The following is an 18,018-nucleotide window of genomic DNA, read 5'->3' as shown; positions in this document are numbered from 1 at the left end:
GGTGCCACGCGATAGCGCATCCGGGGGTTCATTTAGCTTCCCGGGCCGGTACAAGATCTCGTAGTTGTAGGTGGAAAGTTCGATTCTCCACCTCATGATCTTGTCATTTTTGATTTTGCCCCTCTGCTTGTTGTTAAACATAAAAGCAACTGAACGCTGGTCAGTGAGCAGGGTAAATCGTTTTCCGGCCAGGTAGTGCCTCCAATGACGCACAGCCTCCACAATCGCCTGGGCCTCCTTCTCAACAGCGGAGTGTCTGGTCTCCGGGCCTTGGAGGGTTCGTGAAAAGAAGGCCACGGGTCTCCCCGCCTGATTGAGGGTAGCGGCCAGGGCAAAGTCGGACGTGTCGCTTTCCACCTGGAAGGGGATGGATTCGTCCACTGCGTGCATGGTGGCTTTGGCAATGTCCTCCTTGATACGGTGGAAGGCTAAGCGGGCCTCTGCCGTCAAGGGAAAAGAGGTGGACTTGATCAGCGGACGGGCCTTGTCCACATAGTAGGGGACCCACTGGGCGTAATAGGAGAAAAACCCTAGGCACCTCTTCAGGGCCTTGAGGCAGTGGGGCAGTGGAAGTTCCATAAGGGGACGCATCCGGTCGGGGTCGGGGCCGATGACTCCGTGTTCCACAACACAGCCAAGGATGGCGAGGCGGTTTGTGCGGAATATGCACTTCTCCTTGTTATATGTCAGGTTCAGGAGTTGGGCGGTGCGGAGGAATTTTTCGAGGTTTGCGTCATGGTCCTGCAAGTCACGGCCGCAGATGGTCACATTGTCCAGATATGGGAAAGTGGCCTGCAACGCATTTTGATCTACCATCCGGTCCATCTCCCTTTGGAAGACGGAGACCCCGTTGGTGACGCCAAAGGGAACCCTAAGGAAGTGATAGAGGCGGCCGTTTGCCTCAAAGGCAGTGTACTGGCGGTCCTCAGGGCGGATGGGGAGCTGGTGGTACGCTGATTTCAGGTCAATGGTCGAGAAGACGCGGTACTGCGCGATCTGGTTGACCATATCAGCTATACGGGGGAGTGGGTAGGCGTCCAGCAGGGTGTAGCGATTTATTGTCTGGCTGTAGTCGATGACCAGGCGCTGCTTCTCGCCGGTCTTAACGACCACAACCTGGGCTTGCCAGGGGCTGGTGCTGCCCTCAATAATCCCTTCTTTCAGGAGCCGCTCCACTTCGGTTTTAATGAAAACCCTGTCCCCGGCACTGTATCGCCTGCTCTTTGTGGCGATGGGCTTACAGTCGGGGGTGAGGTTAGCAAACAGTGGTGGGGGGGTGACTCTGAGTGTGGAGAGGTTGCACCTGGTGCGCGGCGGGCAATTTGGAAGCTGCTGGCTGCGGACTGTGAGTGGGGGTAGGGGTCCACCGTACGCCATCGTAACACTTTTAAGGTGGCACTGAAAATCTAACCCCAGCAGGACGGCAGCGCAGAGGTCAGGCAGGACCAGAAGTTTAAAATGATCGTACACGGTCCCGTCTACTACGAGTGTCACCACGCAGTAGCCGCCGATGTCCGCCGACTGGGACTCGGAGGCCATAGAAATCCGCTGTTGCGCAGGCAGGACTGGGAGAGAGCAACGCCGCACCGTGTCGGGGTGGATGAAGCTCTCCGTGCTCCCAGAGTCAAAAAGGCAGATTGTATCGTGACCATTTACCTTAATGTCCATTGTGGAACTGGCCAGTTGGTGCGGTCTCGCTTGGTCCAGTGTAACGGATGCCAGCGTAGGGGTCGGTGTGTCGCTGCGGGTATCAGATGAGGTGGTGTCGGGGGCCTGCTGCGTCCCGGCTGTCGTCCAAGATGGCGGCGTCCATGATCCCCATGTGGCTGGAGGCGTCCAAAATGGCTGCTGTACCGGTGATTCGCACATGGCCGGGGAGGTCCAAGATGGCGGCCCGCATGGCCCACACGCGGCGCTGCTGGGGTTCGGGGTGGCTTTGGCCCTGCAGACGCTAGCGTAGTGTCCCTTCTTCCCGCAGCCCGAGCAGATCGCGTTTTTCACCGGGCAGCGCGCTCTGGGGTGTTTTGCCTGGCCACAGAAGTAGCATTTCTGGCCTTGGGGCACTGCTGTCTGGCCTTGGGACACTGCTGCGGTAGTTGGGCCGTTGTCGGGGTGTGGCTGGGGTGGCACGGCGCTATGAGGCGGTCCTACCGTGTCCCAGGCTGTCATTCCCCGCGGCGTCCACGGTGCAGAGGAGTAGGCATCCATGCCCTGGTAGGCTGCATCCAACGATAGTGCGAGTTCAGAGGCCTTGTTGAGGTCGAGGTTACTCTGCTCCAACAGTCGCTGTCGGGTGTAATTGGATCTGTGGCCCGCTACAAAAGCGTCCCGGATAAGTTCCTCTGTGTACATGGCAGCCTTTGCATCCTTACAACCACAGGCCCGGCCAAGCACAGACAGTGCCTGAAGGTATTCCACGGTCGATTCCCCAGGTTGTTGTTTACGACTCCCCAGGAGGTGCCTGGCGTACACTTCGTTCACTGGGCGCGTGTACTGGTCCTTGAGGAGCTTGATAGCGTCCGCGTACGAGGTCGCGTCTTGGATGACCGAGTACACTCGGTGGTTCACTTTGGAGGTCAGGACATCCAGTTTGTCCTCGTCCGATTTGATTGCTTCGGAGGCGGTCAGGAATTTTTCGAAACACTTAAGCCAGTGAGTAAACTTGGTGGATGAGTCCGCCTCCCGATGATCTAAGTCCAGGCATGCTGGTGTGAGGATCTTCTCCATTATAAAAATGTTGTTAATAAAATTGATGCGCTATCAATTACTCATAAAAGACTGAGGCCTAGAAATTCAGTGCCCTTAGCACCGATTTTGCGGCGCTAGAGGGCCTAGCGCTGCAATTGGCGCCGGTTCCTAAATTGCCTGGCGCCCTTCCGCGGCGGTAGACCGGTAGCGCTGCGCCGGCACCGATGACGTCATCGGTGTGCGCAGCGTCCCGGTTGCCGTGGTAACCCGGCCCCAAGCCGAAATTCAGTTGCGGCCGCCTCGCCAGTGGCAGCCGCAACTAAGACTCCGGCAAACGAGTGTTGCCGGAGTCTGCGCCGGCGCTTTAAGGAGGCGCGGCGGCCGGCCGCTTTCCCGCCGGCCGCCTGCCCGCAGCTCCCTCCCCGGACTTCTCCCCCCGCCCCCCCGGAACAGATGCAAGCCCGGCACTTCTCCGAGGTGCCGGGCTCATTTTTGATGAGATTTGCGCGGGCCGCGGCCGGGTGCAGGCAGCTCCTCCTTAACGGAAGGAGGAGGCCTGCACTTCCCGAGCTTGCCGCACCGCAGCGGGCGCCGCAATGCGGCGCGTTGCGCCAGTTTTCAGGCGCTAAAACCCTTCAGTAGCGCCGGCAGCCGTTTGGGCGCGGCGCTACTGAATTTTTGGCGCGCGTAAAGGGCTTTAGCGCCGGCGCTAACTTCCGGCGCTAAAGCCCTGGCGCAGCGCAATCTCAATTTCTAGGCCTGAGAGTTAGAAGAGTAACTAAAGGCTTTTATTAACAACAGAATGGAGGTCTGCCTCGCGTGGTCGACCGGTCCAGGATACAAAGGGCTGGGGAGCAGTCACCTTTATACTAGGACATGTGGGAGGAGTCAGCCGAGGCATGTCCAGGCATGTACACAGTGGAATACAAACAGGACAAACAGGAATACAAACAGTGGTTTACCACATGGATCAAATGGTGCATGGCAAAAGGAGACATAAGAGGGAGAAGAAATAAAGGGAGTCCCCCCTTAGCAAAAATACATGGGGTGTAAATTGGTTATAGCCTGTTTCCGGGTCTATAACAAGCGACACGCCCCAACTGGGAGGCCCGGGGCTGGCCAAAAATTGGTCCTCGGGCCTCATTTTGTGTGAGCTGCCGCCGCTTTTAATAATTTCATTTAAAGAAAATGTTGGCCCAGAAATTCGGGTCGGGGGCTTCCCGCGGGTGCAAGCCCCCGACCTGCACTTACCTTGCGCGCCGGCAGTTGAGCTGTAGGGCCCCGTGGAATTCCGCTCCGGGGCCTGGCCCAGCTGCCGGCGCGCTGTGCTGGCGTGTCCCGGGGCGTAGTTAGTGCGATGCGTCCCCTGGGATCACGTGAGCCATGGGCAGCCAATCGGAGGAGGGAAAAGCCCATTCATAAGATTGACAGGTAGACCTGTCAAAACTTATAAATAGTACGGGTCCAAAATAGCAGTAAACCTTCAAATAATTTTTTTTAAAACATCACACTTTTTAAATAAACTATAAATTACATTAAATAACTATTTTAAACAATAATTTAAATTTTTGAAAAAAATAATTTTATATTATAACAGGGCTAAAAATAAACTTACCTTGCTTTAAAGTATTTAAAAATAATAAACCTGTGGAAAAAATGTTTTAATTTTAATTAATTGACCACTTACCTTGCAAAAAGCAGGACTTACGCCTGCTTTTTAAATGTGTAAATCCTGCAGGCTTACCCTCCCGGGAAAACCTGTAAAAAAAAACTAAGTTCAAAGCGCACGCGCAGCCTCCCCTGCGCGCGCGTTCGACCTCTGAACCTCTTCGTTCAGAGGATCAGAAGTGCCGGTTTCCCGCACATGCACAGTGCATGCAGGAAACCGGCAATTCCATTCCGCCTACGGGTGAGTACCCCGTGCGTACTCACCCAGGGAGTGCCGAATTTCTGGGCCATTAAACTTACCTTTTAGTGGCGATCACTGTTTAGATTGCAGCAACCACTTAAGAATCCCGAGTGGATCTGGCCCTGCTCCTGCTCCTGCTCTGCTCACTTGAAACCAATTTCTGCAAGGGGGCCTAAAACCGGTGTCAGGCCCCTCATTGACACATATAAGGGGACCTAACACCTGTTTTAGGCGGCTACCCAGGACACCTGCAAAGCAGCCTTTACCAATATGGCAGCACACATAACGCAGACACAGATCGGGCGCAGGGCGTTGCCCCCCCCAAAGCTGGACCTTTTCGCCCTCATTTTCTGCCAGGAAGACGAGGACCAAGTTGTACCGCATGATGTTTTGGACTTGCATTGGTACCGAGTCTCTCATTTCAGGATTTACAAAAGGTAAATCATGCTTGACTAATCTACTGGAATTTTTTGAGGATGTAACTGGTAAAATAGATAAGGGAGAACCAGTGGATGTGTATTTGGACTTTCAGAAGGCTTTCGATAAGGTCCCACATAAGAGATTAGCGTGCAAAATTAAGGCACATGGGATTGGGGGCAAGGTATTGACTTGGATAGAGAACTGGTTGGCGGACAGAAGGCAGAGAGTTGGAATAAACGGGTCGTTTTCCGAGTGGCAGGCACTGACTAGTGGGGTACCGCAAGGATCGGTCCTAGGACCCCAGCTGTTCACAATATATATTAATGATCTGGACGAGGGAATTGGATGTAATATCTCCAAATTTGCAGACGACACAAAGCTGGGTGGGAGGGTAAGCTGTGAGGAGGATGTCGAGAAACTCCAGTACGATTTGGACAGATTGGGTGATTGGGCAGAAACATGGCAAATGCACTATAATGTGGATAAATGTGAGGTTATCCACTTTGGTGGCAAAAACAGGAAGGCAGATTATTATTTGAATGGCAATAGATTGGGAGAAGGGGAAGTGCAAAGAGACCTGGGTGTTCTTGTGCACCAGTCGCTAAAGGTAAGCATGCAGGTGCAGCAGGCGGTTAAGAAGGCAAATGGTATGTTGGCCTTCGTAGCAAGAGGGTTCGAGCACAGGAACAAGGATGTCTTGCTACAGTTGTACAGGGCCTTGGTGAGACCGCACCTTGAGTATTGTGTGCAGTTTTGGTCGCCTTACCTGAGGAAGGATGTTCTTGCCATGGAAGGAGTGCAGCGAAGATTCACCAGGCTGATACTTGGGATGGCAGGAATGACGTATGAGGAGAGATTGGGTCGATTGGGCTTGTACTCGCTGGAGTTTAGAAGAATGAGAGGGGACCTCATCGAAACCTATAAAATTCTGACAGGCCTGGACAGACTAGATGCAGGAAGGATGTTTCTGATGGCCGGGGAGTCCAGAACCAGGGGTCATAGTCTAAGGATAAGGGGTAAGCCATTTAGGACTGAAATGAGGAGGAATTTCTTCACCCAGAGAGTGGTGAACCTGTGGAATTCTCTGCCACAGAGGGTGGTGGAGGCCAGTTCATTAAATATATTCAAAAAGGAGTTGGATATATTTCTTGAGGCTAAAGGGATCAAGGGATATGGGGAGAAGGCAGGGACAGGGTACTGAATTTGGATGATCAGCCATGATCTCATTGAATGGCGGAGCAGGCTCGAGGGGCCGAATGGCCTACTCCTGCTCCTATCTTCTATGTTTCTGTGTTCTGAATTTGAAGCCAGTTTGAATTTGCATAAAGAAAGACCTTGCATAGCAACCCTTATTCACACCTGCAAAGCAAAAACTGTGACTGATCATGTAATACAGATTAATAATAGTCTGTTTCTGCCTTCCCACCTTCAAACATCTTTGCATAATAGAACGCATTTGTTTGTAGTAGATTGAAAGTTGAATTTTAGATCAAAGTCACTTTGTTTCCATTTTATTTTAAATTCATTGAAAAATGTTATTGAAAAGATGATCAACACGTCCATTGAAGAGGATATCAACAATTCTGTGTAATTTCCCCTGAATCTAATATTGATGAGTGCTTCTACCCACAAGCTGAAGTTCAATGATGATCATGGATTTATATCTACCTTAAAGTCTCCAAGCTTCAGGTGTTCTGCTGGGTTCAAAGCGCTCTTTGAAGCTCTGCTCTACAGTAAGCCTAGGTCAATCCTCAATATCTAGTGATGTGCAATGTGGTAGCAGGAATCAATTCTGCGGCTCTGTTTTATACTGTGTATTCTAAGCTTGAAAAGTTTTTTAAAATTTATCTTGCATGTGTTTTCTTGAAACATTGATTGCATGTATAGTCTCCACCGCTTATACTACGTGCGTTCGTGTGAACGTGATTTGCCTGCTATTAGCGCTGGCCAGTATAACTGGATAACGTGTAATATGGGTCTAAAAGCCTTTCTATTTTTGCTGAATGACCAATCTTAATAAATCTCTCTGTGGAGGTTGGGTCATTGAATATATTTAAAGTGGAGATAGACCGATTTTTAAACAATAAGGGAGTGATGGGTTATGGGGAGCGGGCAGGGAAATGGAGCTGAGCCCAAGATCAGATCAGCCACGATCTCATTAAATGGCGGAGCAGGCTCGAGGGGCCAAATGGCCGACTCCTGCTCCTATTTCTTATGTTCTTACGGAGGAAAAATTCAGTTGGTTTGCGCCTCCTGTTAGCGCCTTAAGAGGGTGCTAATGGGGCGCAAAGCAACTAGCGCCCGGGCGCGGCGATATTTGCGCTGCTCGCGAAATTAACTAGACATTTTGCGGCGGCGCTAAACACTACTGCCACGATCTCCTGTGCCGGCAGATCGTGACGTCAGTCGAGTGCGCAACGCCCCGGTAGCGCCCCGGACCAGATATTGAGTGGTGCGCCCTGCCTTACCGCCTGCCGCTAGAAACGACAGGTTGAGGGGAGTGTTTTGCAGTCAGGAAGGGACTGGGGGAGCGCTATTTAAAGGCGACCGCTTCCTGCCTTTTTTTGTTGGTGACATTTTTGCACCACGCATTCTGAGAGAGAGAGAGACTGCTGGAGAGATTCTACACTGTGTGAAGGAGTTTTGGGTACTGAGCAGCACTTTGCAGGTTCATTTTGATTTGACCGTCCTTGTATCGATTTAGAAGAGACTGGGGGCTGCAGTCTGAGCTTTTTCCCTGGGCCTCTCCATTGTTCTTTCCAGTAGATTTGATGTACAGGTCTCTCCAGGCCGAGATTCAAGGCTGCAATGAGTAGGATGTGGATGGAGAGCAAGATCAACCCAATCCCCTTTAAGATAAAAACAGAAAATGCTGGAGAAACTCAGCAGGTCAAGCAGCATCTGTGAAGAGAGAAACAGAGTTAACGTTTCAGGTCGATGACCTTTCATCAGAACTCCCCTTAAGAACTGGCCGGTGGCAGTGTGTCTGTGTTCCATTGCTGACTGACATCACATGAGCTTCGCCAGCGCTCTGAGGTACAGCCTTTGCGTCTTAAGACAGGTGTGAAGCGCCTGATTTAGTGCTCCAATCACCTCCAGGGGCGATAAAAGCCAAGTTTGCCATCAGAGGCGATAATTAGCGCCAAGCACTAAACTTTGCGCACGGCCAATAATGCCCAAACGGGGCGATACTGAATTTTTCCCCCTGTGTTCTCTCTCTCTCTTTCTCTCCCGCTCATCCTCAATGCAGCCCAACAAGTTGATTGTTTGACTTTCTTGCTGCAGTCAAGCGCTGGACTGAGTTTCTGATGATTTATTTTTCATTTATCTCGCCATCGCAGAGGAGATAAAGAAAAGGCATTGAGTTTTCTATTGGTTATAGTCTGGCAAAATATCTGTACAATTGGTCATTTTCAGAGAAGCATTGATATTGCGGCAGAGGAGGCGCAACCCACTGTAATCCGGTTTCTCGCCTGTGTATAATACTGGTTTAGTCCAGGATTGCTCCTGGTTCTATAACCCCATCTTTCTCCACCACCTCTTTGGCTGCACAGACTAATACACTTTTATAAATACTGTAGTCAGATCAGGACAGGTTCTTGCCCTGAGCTTAAATTACTCCGTCTGGAGAAATTGACTCTAACATGGAAATTAGGAGACCGGTTAAAATTTCAATCCTGTAATTCACAGAACCAACCTAATTTAATTCGATATAAACTAAGTTTAATTGAAATAAAGTTCCACAGTGATCAGTGTGAAAAAGGAAGATAATAATTCATTAAATTGTCAGAGACCCTTAATACAGCTGTTTCTGCCTACAATAAACGGAACACATAAGATGCTTTAACCGACAACTTTGACATTGACGTTAATGCAAATGGATAATGGTTAGCGCTTTTTGGACAATATAAGCAACTGCCCATTTTAAATGTGGATGCTTTAAGTAGTGGCGACTAACTTTTTTTGCAGCAAGTTGTGTATTTTGATTTCAATTTTAAACTGTGAAACGCAAACTGGATTCACAAAGGTTTCACCTTGTTGACTTGTGCACTGTGCATATTTCAATCACGGTAAATGGGAAGATAGAGTTTTCCACTCAAAACACACATATTTTATACGTCATTTTTCATTCCTGCAACTAATCTGCAATATTGTAGCAAACTAATCATGTTCAATACTTTGCAAATGACTTCCTGCCATAATAGAGCCCAAAAGATCACAGCCGTGTTGCTCGTTTGACCCAAAATGTGTTTTAAGGATTTGAATGAGGGAAGAGTTTTTGGGGGAAAAATTCAGTATCGTCCCATTTGGGGCGCCATTATCGGCCGTGCGCAAAGTTTAGCGCCTGGCGCTAATTATCGCCTCCGACAGCAAACTTGGCTTTTATCGCCCCAGGAGTTGATTGGGGCGCTAAATCAGGCGCTTCACACCTGTCTTAAGGCGCAAAGGCCGAGGAGCGAGGCGCTACCTCAGAGCGCTGGCGAAGCTCATGTGATGTCAGTTAGCGATTGAACACAGACACAATGGCGCCGGCCAGTTCTTAAAGGAATCCAAAACACAGGAAATGTGTCAGGGCTGTGGCGGGTTTGGTGTGGCAGGCAGAAGTTCTGCCCTGCCACTACCCTACCAAGAAAAGAGAAATCCAGATCCTGGTCTCTTTATAAATGCATCAGAGATGGGAATTCCGCAGGTTGGGAGAATGAAATATGCATCTCTCTGCTTTTATAGCACAGTGCTTTGGTGCTGCAGTACGTAGTCACCATACTGCCTGTGGTGAAGAGCTTTAAGAGTTGAGATTTGATGATTCAAAGTCTTTAATAATTCTTACACAGTGAGAAATGTTGTGTTATAATTTGAGATGTTAAGTGCATGGTGACTGTACTATGAACGTACAAATTCATTGTGATTTTTTTCCCTCCCTATTCCAGGGCTCCAGAGATCTTGTTTAGACCAGAGGTGATCGGAAAAGATCACTATGGAATTCATGAGAGCCTTCTCCGCTCCATTATTCTCTGTGATGTAGACCTGAGAAAAACCTTTGTTGCAAACATCATTCTTTCAGGTAAATTGGCTGGCCACCTGCTTCAAGATAAAGTGGAAATTGAACTGCATCACGTAATACGGCAGTGGTATATATATCATAACATTTTGTTGATTCCTTTAGAGGGCATTCTCTTCATGAAAATTGTTCGGCAAGTTTTGTTTTTGCTATTATGTAACCTTTCAGCAGTTCACGGTAGTGATGCATTTACTTGCCTCGCTTGCTATTACTATTCTGGTCGAGAACAATAAATTTACAGATCGTCTGAAAGTGAACTTGATTACCTTACTCCAGTTAGAGTTATAGGTTGAACTCTGCCTACTCCACAGAATATCATTGTCACATTTCAGGAATATATGGCCATTTTTCAAAAGAAAGGATTTGGAAAAGCAGCTCCAATTAATGCTGGGTTTTGTAAAAGTAATGTGTATTCTCAAGTTCTAGTCAAGGGCACCTAGACAAGAGGTGGTTGATATGCTAAACAGAAGTTGATTTTCCCCAGATACTAAACAATTTAATAACTTGCCGAAGTAATCGAAAAATACCTCTTACCCACTGTGTTGGAATACTCTTTGATCTACGTCTGTTTGTTACTTAAGCAGGGGATAAGAAGAAAGACATGGGCCGCAATTTCGCCTACCGAGGCGGTGGCGGTGCGACCCCATTGCTGGCTCCAGCCCGCTCTGTGAAAATAATTTTATACTGATAGGGCTTGTTAAGCCCGCCCAGCGAGTTTGCCGGCCAATTGAAGGAAGCGGGTCTGATGACATCACTTGATGACGCGTCATCAGCCAGTTTCCTTAAAGGGACCATGCGCAAATTGATTTTGACAGTTCTGCTGTCAGTGTTCTACAGCATTGAGATGATGCAAACACTGACGAGCACTGCACAGAGGTGCACGGCTGCACCCAGGCTCTGCCATGACACCCTCCATATGCTTATGGAGGGAGTCACAGCACACAGGGAGGTTCTCTTCCCTTCCCATGGGCGGAAGAGACCTCCCCAGGAGACCAACGCAGCCTGGTTGCATATTGCACAGGAGGACACAAGCAGGGATGTCGTCGGGACGACCAGGCTGCAGTGTCGCAAATCTTTCAATGATCTCAGTAGTTCACGAAGCGTTACTGCAAAGCCACACTCAACCTCATCCTGCTGTGCCACCCATCACATCCCCGTCACTCTGCCTTCCCTACCCTACTCCTGCACATCCTTACTCACACCAACTTACCTTGCACTTCCACCTATCCCTCACCATTATCACCTCCCCATCTCACTAGCCACCTCTCACACTCACCCTCATCCTAGTCCAATCATATTAACTAACAATACACAAGGGTAGGCACTTGGGTGTTTTAGCTAATGTTCATGTAAAATTTCTGTTAATGTGCTGTCAAACACTGAAACCTTCATTTTCAACCCTTTGCGTTCTTGGACAGATTTGTGTGCACCTTTGGAAGTGGCTTAGTGAGTTGCAGTGAATGGTGAGACATAACGGTACCCCCTGCAATGGTGATGAGTGTGAAAGGAATGGCTTGGATATTGCAAAGATGCTTTATGGTGATGGTGTGGGGTGGTGCCAACCTGTCACATCATGTGGCAGCCAGGGTGTACAGCGCCAAGTGAAGTAAATGTGGCCATGGTGAGGCCATCCCTGGTGTCTTGGGCAGCAATGTGGTCGGGTCCTGATGCCCTCTGTCCTGTGCAGCACCAGCTGATTGCGGTTAAGGTTGGTGTTGTTGTTGGAGCTGCTGGTGTTGGGGCTGATTGTGGTGGGATTCTGAGGACCAAGGTGAGAATTTTTCAAGGGCACTGATGCTGATGGAATAGATGGCAGGTGAGGTTGAGATGACAGAAGCGATTGTCAATGGTGAGAGAGGTTGTTCCAATGAGGTGACACTGGATACAGAGTTTACTCCAAACTCTTGCAAACTGCACAAAGCTCAATCTGTCTTCCAAATGCTGTAAGCAACAGCTTCTAACCTTGGAAAGTGAACAGCTGTGAAATGGGAGCTTTTATAGACCATTTGCAGCTGTCAAGTTTAGAAATCATCACATGCTGACACAACACCCGACCTCCTTACCTGACGTGTTCCTTGAGCAGTGGGGAAGCTGTTGGCGAACTCTAAAAATCTAAAGGTAAACTTAAAATACTACTTAATTGCCTCTTAACAATCCAGCTAATGAGCTAAGTTGCCCCTCCCGCCGCTTGGTGTCGGGTCTGTTCTGCGATGACAGACCTGACGTCTGGGAGACTAGCGTGGAGGTGGGTTGAAAGCAAGTTCCCTACCCATTTTCAAAAAAAAACATTTTCCCAGCCGACCCGCCACCAAACGCGCCCCCTGAGCCCCTGAAAAATTCTGGCCATGGACACTAAAAAGGCAGTCTAGGTTTAGCAGCAGAGACGCTGCTGGGACAGAAAGGTTCTGGAATAGGTAGGCTCGGAAAGTCAGAATGCAGAGGTGCACAGACTGTTTAAGTCCAGCAAGATGACTTGCTGAAGTGGAGGTAGGATAACATCGTCATTATTCTCGTTATTATAGAGATAAATTGTGTTAATTGAACTAAATTAATCTAATAACTATCGTTCTGTATATTCACCTTAATGTGGAATAAATAAGGGGGAGTTGAGTATGACTGGTGCCCTATTATTGCAAGTTGTTGCTGCTACTGTTAAAGGCTATCATTAAATTTGTCGAGATGTTGAGGAAACGCAGTAATTACTCCACATTCTACGTTTCCAATGTACTGCCCTGATCTAACTTTTTAAAATGCAAATATAGAAAATTAACACACTCCGCTTTGTTAAGCTGATAACTTGTTATGTGATGTGATTGCAGTTGAAAGAATAATTGTTCTTCATTTATTTTACCCAACTTATTCTAGCGTCTTGTCGTAACAGTCCAGTTAGAAGAAGTTTTCAATGCTTTTTTCCACTGGACTACGTGATGACAGTTTTCAAATGAGTAACTGAGCCAAGTAGGCCCAGAAAGATTCCAGGTTCCATGCCCAGTCAGTGCCCAGATAGCTGATCTCAGTCAAGATCTCAGTAAACACATTACAATCGGGTTGGGGGAGAAGAAAATTGGTTAAGGAGAATGGTTAAACTATGCTTAAAATGAAGTTGCTGTTGCCAAAAAAAAACGGCATTCTAAATTTGTTTAATTTCTTAAAGGTGGAAACACAATGTTGACTGGATTACCAGCAAGAGTACAAAAAGAAATCTCTTCCATGGTGCCTCTGGACCTGTCAAAATATGTACACATTGCAAGCCCAGCAAATCGGGACTTCACAGTGTGGAGTGGAGGTGCTGCCCTCGCGAGTTCATCTGCCTTTGAGAGTGCCTGGATCAGCCGAGAAGAATATCATGAATTTGGTCCAAACATTGTTCATAGGAAGTGTTTTTAAATTAGAACTCCTGGGCGAAGCGTTTTAAGGGTTTCTTTTATTGATCTTATAAATGCAATCATAATTTAATCAGTGTTAATTGAAAGCAATATTCCAAAATAAGGTCTATACTTATTTACAGCTGGTGACTTTTTTTCCCCAACCGTGCTTCTGTTTAGTTGGTGTTCTGACCAGAACCATAATTTCCCACCTCGTCCCTGTTTGCTGGGGGAGGGACAGGCCTTGATGTTTCAATGCTTGAAGCTTGATGTTTCAAAGTTCGTTTCAGTAAGTTCTGTTCCCATCCCTGCTGTGTGTTGTGGCGAGAAGAAAAAATGATTTGCTGTATCCCAGGGCTAAACATCCAAGCACTAACCTCAATGCCACAGAGTGGGAGGATGCAGGTATAAGGATTGATCCCTTGCTATGTTAATTTTGTACGCTTGGGGGTGGGGTCGGGGGGGTTGCAGGGAGGGGGGTAGATGCTGAGTTGGAGCTGTTGACATCAACTAGGTTGGGGGAAGGGAGGGAAGAGGTGGAAGCAGAGAAAAATTAAATAGGGTAGTCCAACTTGGGCTGTAATTCACATCTCCAATAGCCATCCAAAGGGAGAGTTGTTGGAAGGTTTGAACACAGGCTGCTCATCGGCCCGCTGCAAAGGGAAAAGGAGAGACTTGAGTCTAGCTGAACTAAAGAACTAAAGTTCTGATGAAGGGTCCCAGACCTGAAACGTTAACTCTGTTTCTCTCTCCATGGATGCTGCCTGGCCTGCTGAGTATTTCCAGCATTTTCTGTTGTTATTTCAGATTTCCAGCATCCGCAGTATTTTGCAATTATAAAGAACTTTGATAACTTGGAGGGAAAAATTAGCAATTAAAAAAAAAGAAATAGATTAGAGCAATCTGTATCTATATTCAAAGACATGTTTACTACACTCAGCATTGCACAAGAATTTTTGTTTACATAAATACATAGAGAAGCCTCCCCCCCTTACCATTAAAATTTTCCCCAGATTCTGAAGGCTATTAAGAACAACTTTCTAAAATGTCTCTGCGCTGCGTATATGTCAGTATCTGAGTCACAAACACTGACTAGTTTGACAGCATTGAGGCAGATTGCCCTGATTCTAAATCCGTGCAAAATAGTGGTTCTATTTTGGAGGCCAGTCATATGTGAACACATTTAAAAAAAAAGCAAAGCTGAAGTAAAAGTTGGATGTTTTATTGATATTTAAGATCTAGGATAATGCCATCATCGGGCCTTTTCTGGAGAATTCACTTGATGAAATATTTAACAGGTATAAATTGCCCTGAAACTTTGTATTTTATGACCTTATTGTAATAGTTGCTTCTAAAAGCAACATGCCTTAGACAGAAGGATAGCCAGGTTTTAGCAATGTATTGTTATGTGCCATTAATGAGGTAAAATTCAGTGCTCCTTTGGAAAGAATTAGAAGCTGCAATGTAAATGCTGCAATGATCAGCATTTTTGGGAGCTGCTTTTTATTACAATTCTTGTTCGAACATTTCAACATCTTTTGCTTTTATATCAGTATTACTATTTAATCCTGATAAATGTGAATCAAATTTGCCAAGAGATCTGCTTGAAACAGAACCCCTGTATAAACAGGAGTGTTTGGAACAGGTATGTGTTTTCTCAAACTTCAGCCTACTGCCATGACACAGTTCACTACCTGTATCTTCAAAGAACAAGGTAACTCTGAGGGAAATGCAGTTAATGGGAACCAGTTATCTGCCAATCACATCCATCTGTTTATATTTTTAAATATAATAGTCTGATACATGGCTTATGTCACATCAAGTGCAACAAGTACTTATTAGGCAAAGTGTGTCACACTTTTCCGATTGGCTTAAATAACTATTACCTGTTCAGGTGACCAGGCTAACTTGCTCAAATATTTGGCAGGTAGGAATTACTTATTTTTTTCCTGGGAATCAGGAACAAGGAACTGCCACAAAATGAACAATCAAATTCCTCAACCATTTTATTTCAAGCTGCTTTTAGCTGTTACTTTCCTTTCTCATTCAGGTCGGTATATATGGCTAAACAAATAGCATAAGAAACGCAAAGAATTACTAAGTTCTGAAAAGAAATCACTAAACTTGCCTATAAAATTAGTCATTTGATGTTAGTAATGTTTGCAAGATTACCCTGCAGAGGCAAGCCCCTCTCACTGCTTTATTTCTAGAGTTTCAAATTTTATCTGGGCCTAGCATTTCCAGCCCCTGTTGACAAATTGTGAGTGAGAGAGAGATGCATCTTGGAGGGTTTGTCTTTTTACCTTGTCCTGTGGACCCAACAATACATGTCACATGACAACACTTCTCCCCGCTCCTCCCAGGGGCAGCCCACTGCACTATCTCCCAACTTCAATTCTTCAGTTACTCTTTCACCTGCACAGGTGGACAATATGTCCTCACCCATTGCTGTCTCCACTCATCTCCAATGTGGAACATGCATCTTGCTGGACTTTCGCAAAGATTGGACATAGAAATTGAGTAGATCAGTAAAGGAACATGTGAAAGAGCCATACAGAGACATTGGGTGACGTACGGGAAAAGGAGGGAAAAGCAGTCTGATAAATGGAGAAATACATACAAGTAGAAAATGTGAGAACTATACATAAAGAAGTTATCCCCGTGTCCTGGCCAATATGCCTCAACCAACATCACTAAAACAGATTATCTGGTCATTATCACATTGCTTTTTGTGGGAGCTTTCTGTGCGCATATTGGCTACCGTGTTTCCTACATTACAATAGTGACTACACTTCAAAACGTACTTCATTGGCTGTAAAGCGCTTTGGGACATCCTGATGTCGTGAAAGGTGCTATATAAATGCAAGTCTTTAGAGGGAAAGAAGCACAGAAAGTTACATGAAGAATAGATTTTATTTGTCCAGGAACAATATACATGAGATCAACTTTTCTAATACGTACTGTCATTGTACAACAGCATATTCCCAATTTGCCATAAGCAATGCCGCAGGAGGTCTGCTGGTACCTACTATAAATACACACATGGATGTGATCTGCAGGAAACCAACTACCATTAATATTACTTACTTGTAGAGTTAAACATCCTTTTCAATTTGTGTTTACCATAATTTCAAAATCACAGTATTGCCGATGGCTTATTTTCTTGTGTTTATTTTATTATGTTGGATTACTTGCACAAAAACGTATTACTTGCAGGTGAGCAAAGCATCATGATCGGAATCTTTGTTTTTGTCTTCTCAAAATTGTGAAATCTTAAACTGTACAACATTCTGAAGTGATATGGCTGAAGTATTATTATACAATGTACAAACTTACCTTTTGTTCCAAATAAATGTATTTTTAAAGTTAAACATCACTTTTAGTGAGACCTATGAGGATTCCTTGCTGCAATGTCCCTGTCCATCTGGGAAGATGTATATAAAGCTTGAGACTGAGCTACAATATTTTCCCTTCCACAGATATAAAACTCAGGGAGGTGTCATAACCGAACAGTTATCAGAAGTCTCTTTGTTGTTTCCTGAACAGTTTTTCTTCTTCAGATTTTTGCATTTATTTTAAATATATTAACACTCGTGGTAAGTCAGATGATGTGTTTTTTTATGCCTGAATTTCCGATATGTGCTCCATGCTGTGTAAACATAGAAACATAGAAGATAGGAGCAGGAGTAGGCCATTCGGCCCCTCGAGCCTGCTCCGCCATTCAATGTGATCATGGCCGATCATCCAAATTCGGTACCCGGTCCCTGCTTTCTCCCCATACCCCTTGATCCCTTTAGCCTTAAGAAATATATCCAACTCCTTCTTGAATATATTTAATGAATTGGCCTCTACTGCCTTCTGTGGTAGAGAATTCCACAGGTTCACCACTCTCTGGGTGAAGAAATTCCTCCTCATTTCTGTCCTAAATGGCATACCCTTTATCCTTAGACTGTGACCCCTGGTTCTGGACTCCCCGACCATCGGGAACATCCTTCCTGCATCTAGTCTGTCCAGTCCTGTCAGAATTTTATAAGTTTCAATGAGATCCCCTCTCATTCTTCTCAACTCCAGCGAGTACAAGCCCAATCGACCCAATCTCTCCTCATACGTCATACCTGCCATCCCAGGTATCAGCCTGGTGAATCTTCGCTGAACTCCTTCCATGGCAAGAACATCCTTCCTCAGATAAGGCGACCAAAACTGCACACAATACTCAAGATGTGGTCTCACCAAGGCCCTGTACAACTGCAGCAAGACATCCTTTTTCCTGTACTCAAAGCCTCTCGCTACGAAGGCCAACATACCATTAAACAAATTAACCTTGTATTCAGCTTAAATGATTGAGTCCTCCCAGATCCCAATTTGCCCCTCTAAGGTAGATGGCACAGCTCCGGAGTAGTGAAAAGATGAAAAGGAAGCAAAAGATGACAAGAGTATTAGGCAAAAGAGAATATGAAGAGAGAACCAGCCCAGGATCGAGAGAAAGAGAGCTCAACTGGGTCAGACTTTTAATATACAGCCAACCTAATGCTGCTGCCTGCAAATGTCACAGCTCAGCCTGTGTCTGGGAGCGAGAA

General features: G+C 46.4%; 1 protein-coding gene across 1 annotated transcript in view; it reads left to right on the top strand.

Moving 5' to 3' along the window:
- LOC147112892 (uncharacterized) overlaps positions 1–13,884 on the top strand; it is a 133,855-nt gene extending 119,971 nt beyond the window's left edge. The window contains exons 22-23 of the mRNA XM_085997658.1: positions 9,946–10,079; positions 13,231–13,884. Of these exons, the coding sequence (XP_085853784.1) occupies positions 9,946–10,079; positions 13,231–13,463 (367 nt within the window). The 3' untranslated portion in view covers positions 13,464–13,884. The remainder of the gene's footprint in view (positions 1–9,945; positions 10,080–13,230) is intronic.
- The last annotated feature ends 4,134 nt before the right edge of the window (positions 13,885–18,018 follow it).

This window comes from Somniosus microcephalus, chromosome 9, assembly GCF_052327205.1.
Source record: "Somniosus microcephalus isolate GS21.2 chromosome 9, FLI_Smic_1.0, whole genome shotgun sequence".
In the NCBI taxonomy this organism is placed as follows: Eukaryota; Metazoa; Chordata; class Chondrichthyes; order Squaliformes; family Somniosidae; genus Somniosus; species Somniosus microcephalus.
The sequence above is the reverse complement of the archived record's forward strand: the minus strand, read 5'-3'. Positions and strand labels throughout refer to the sequence as shown.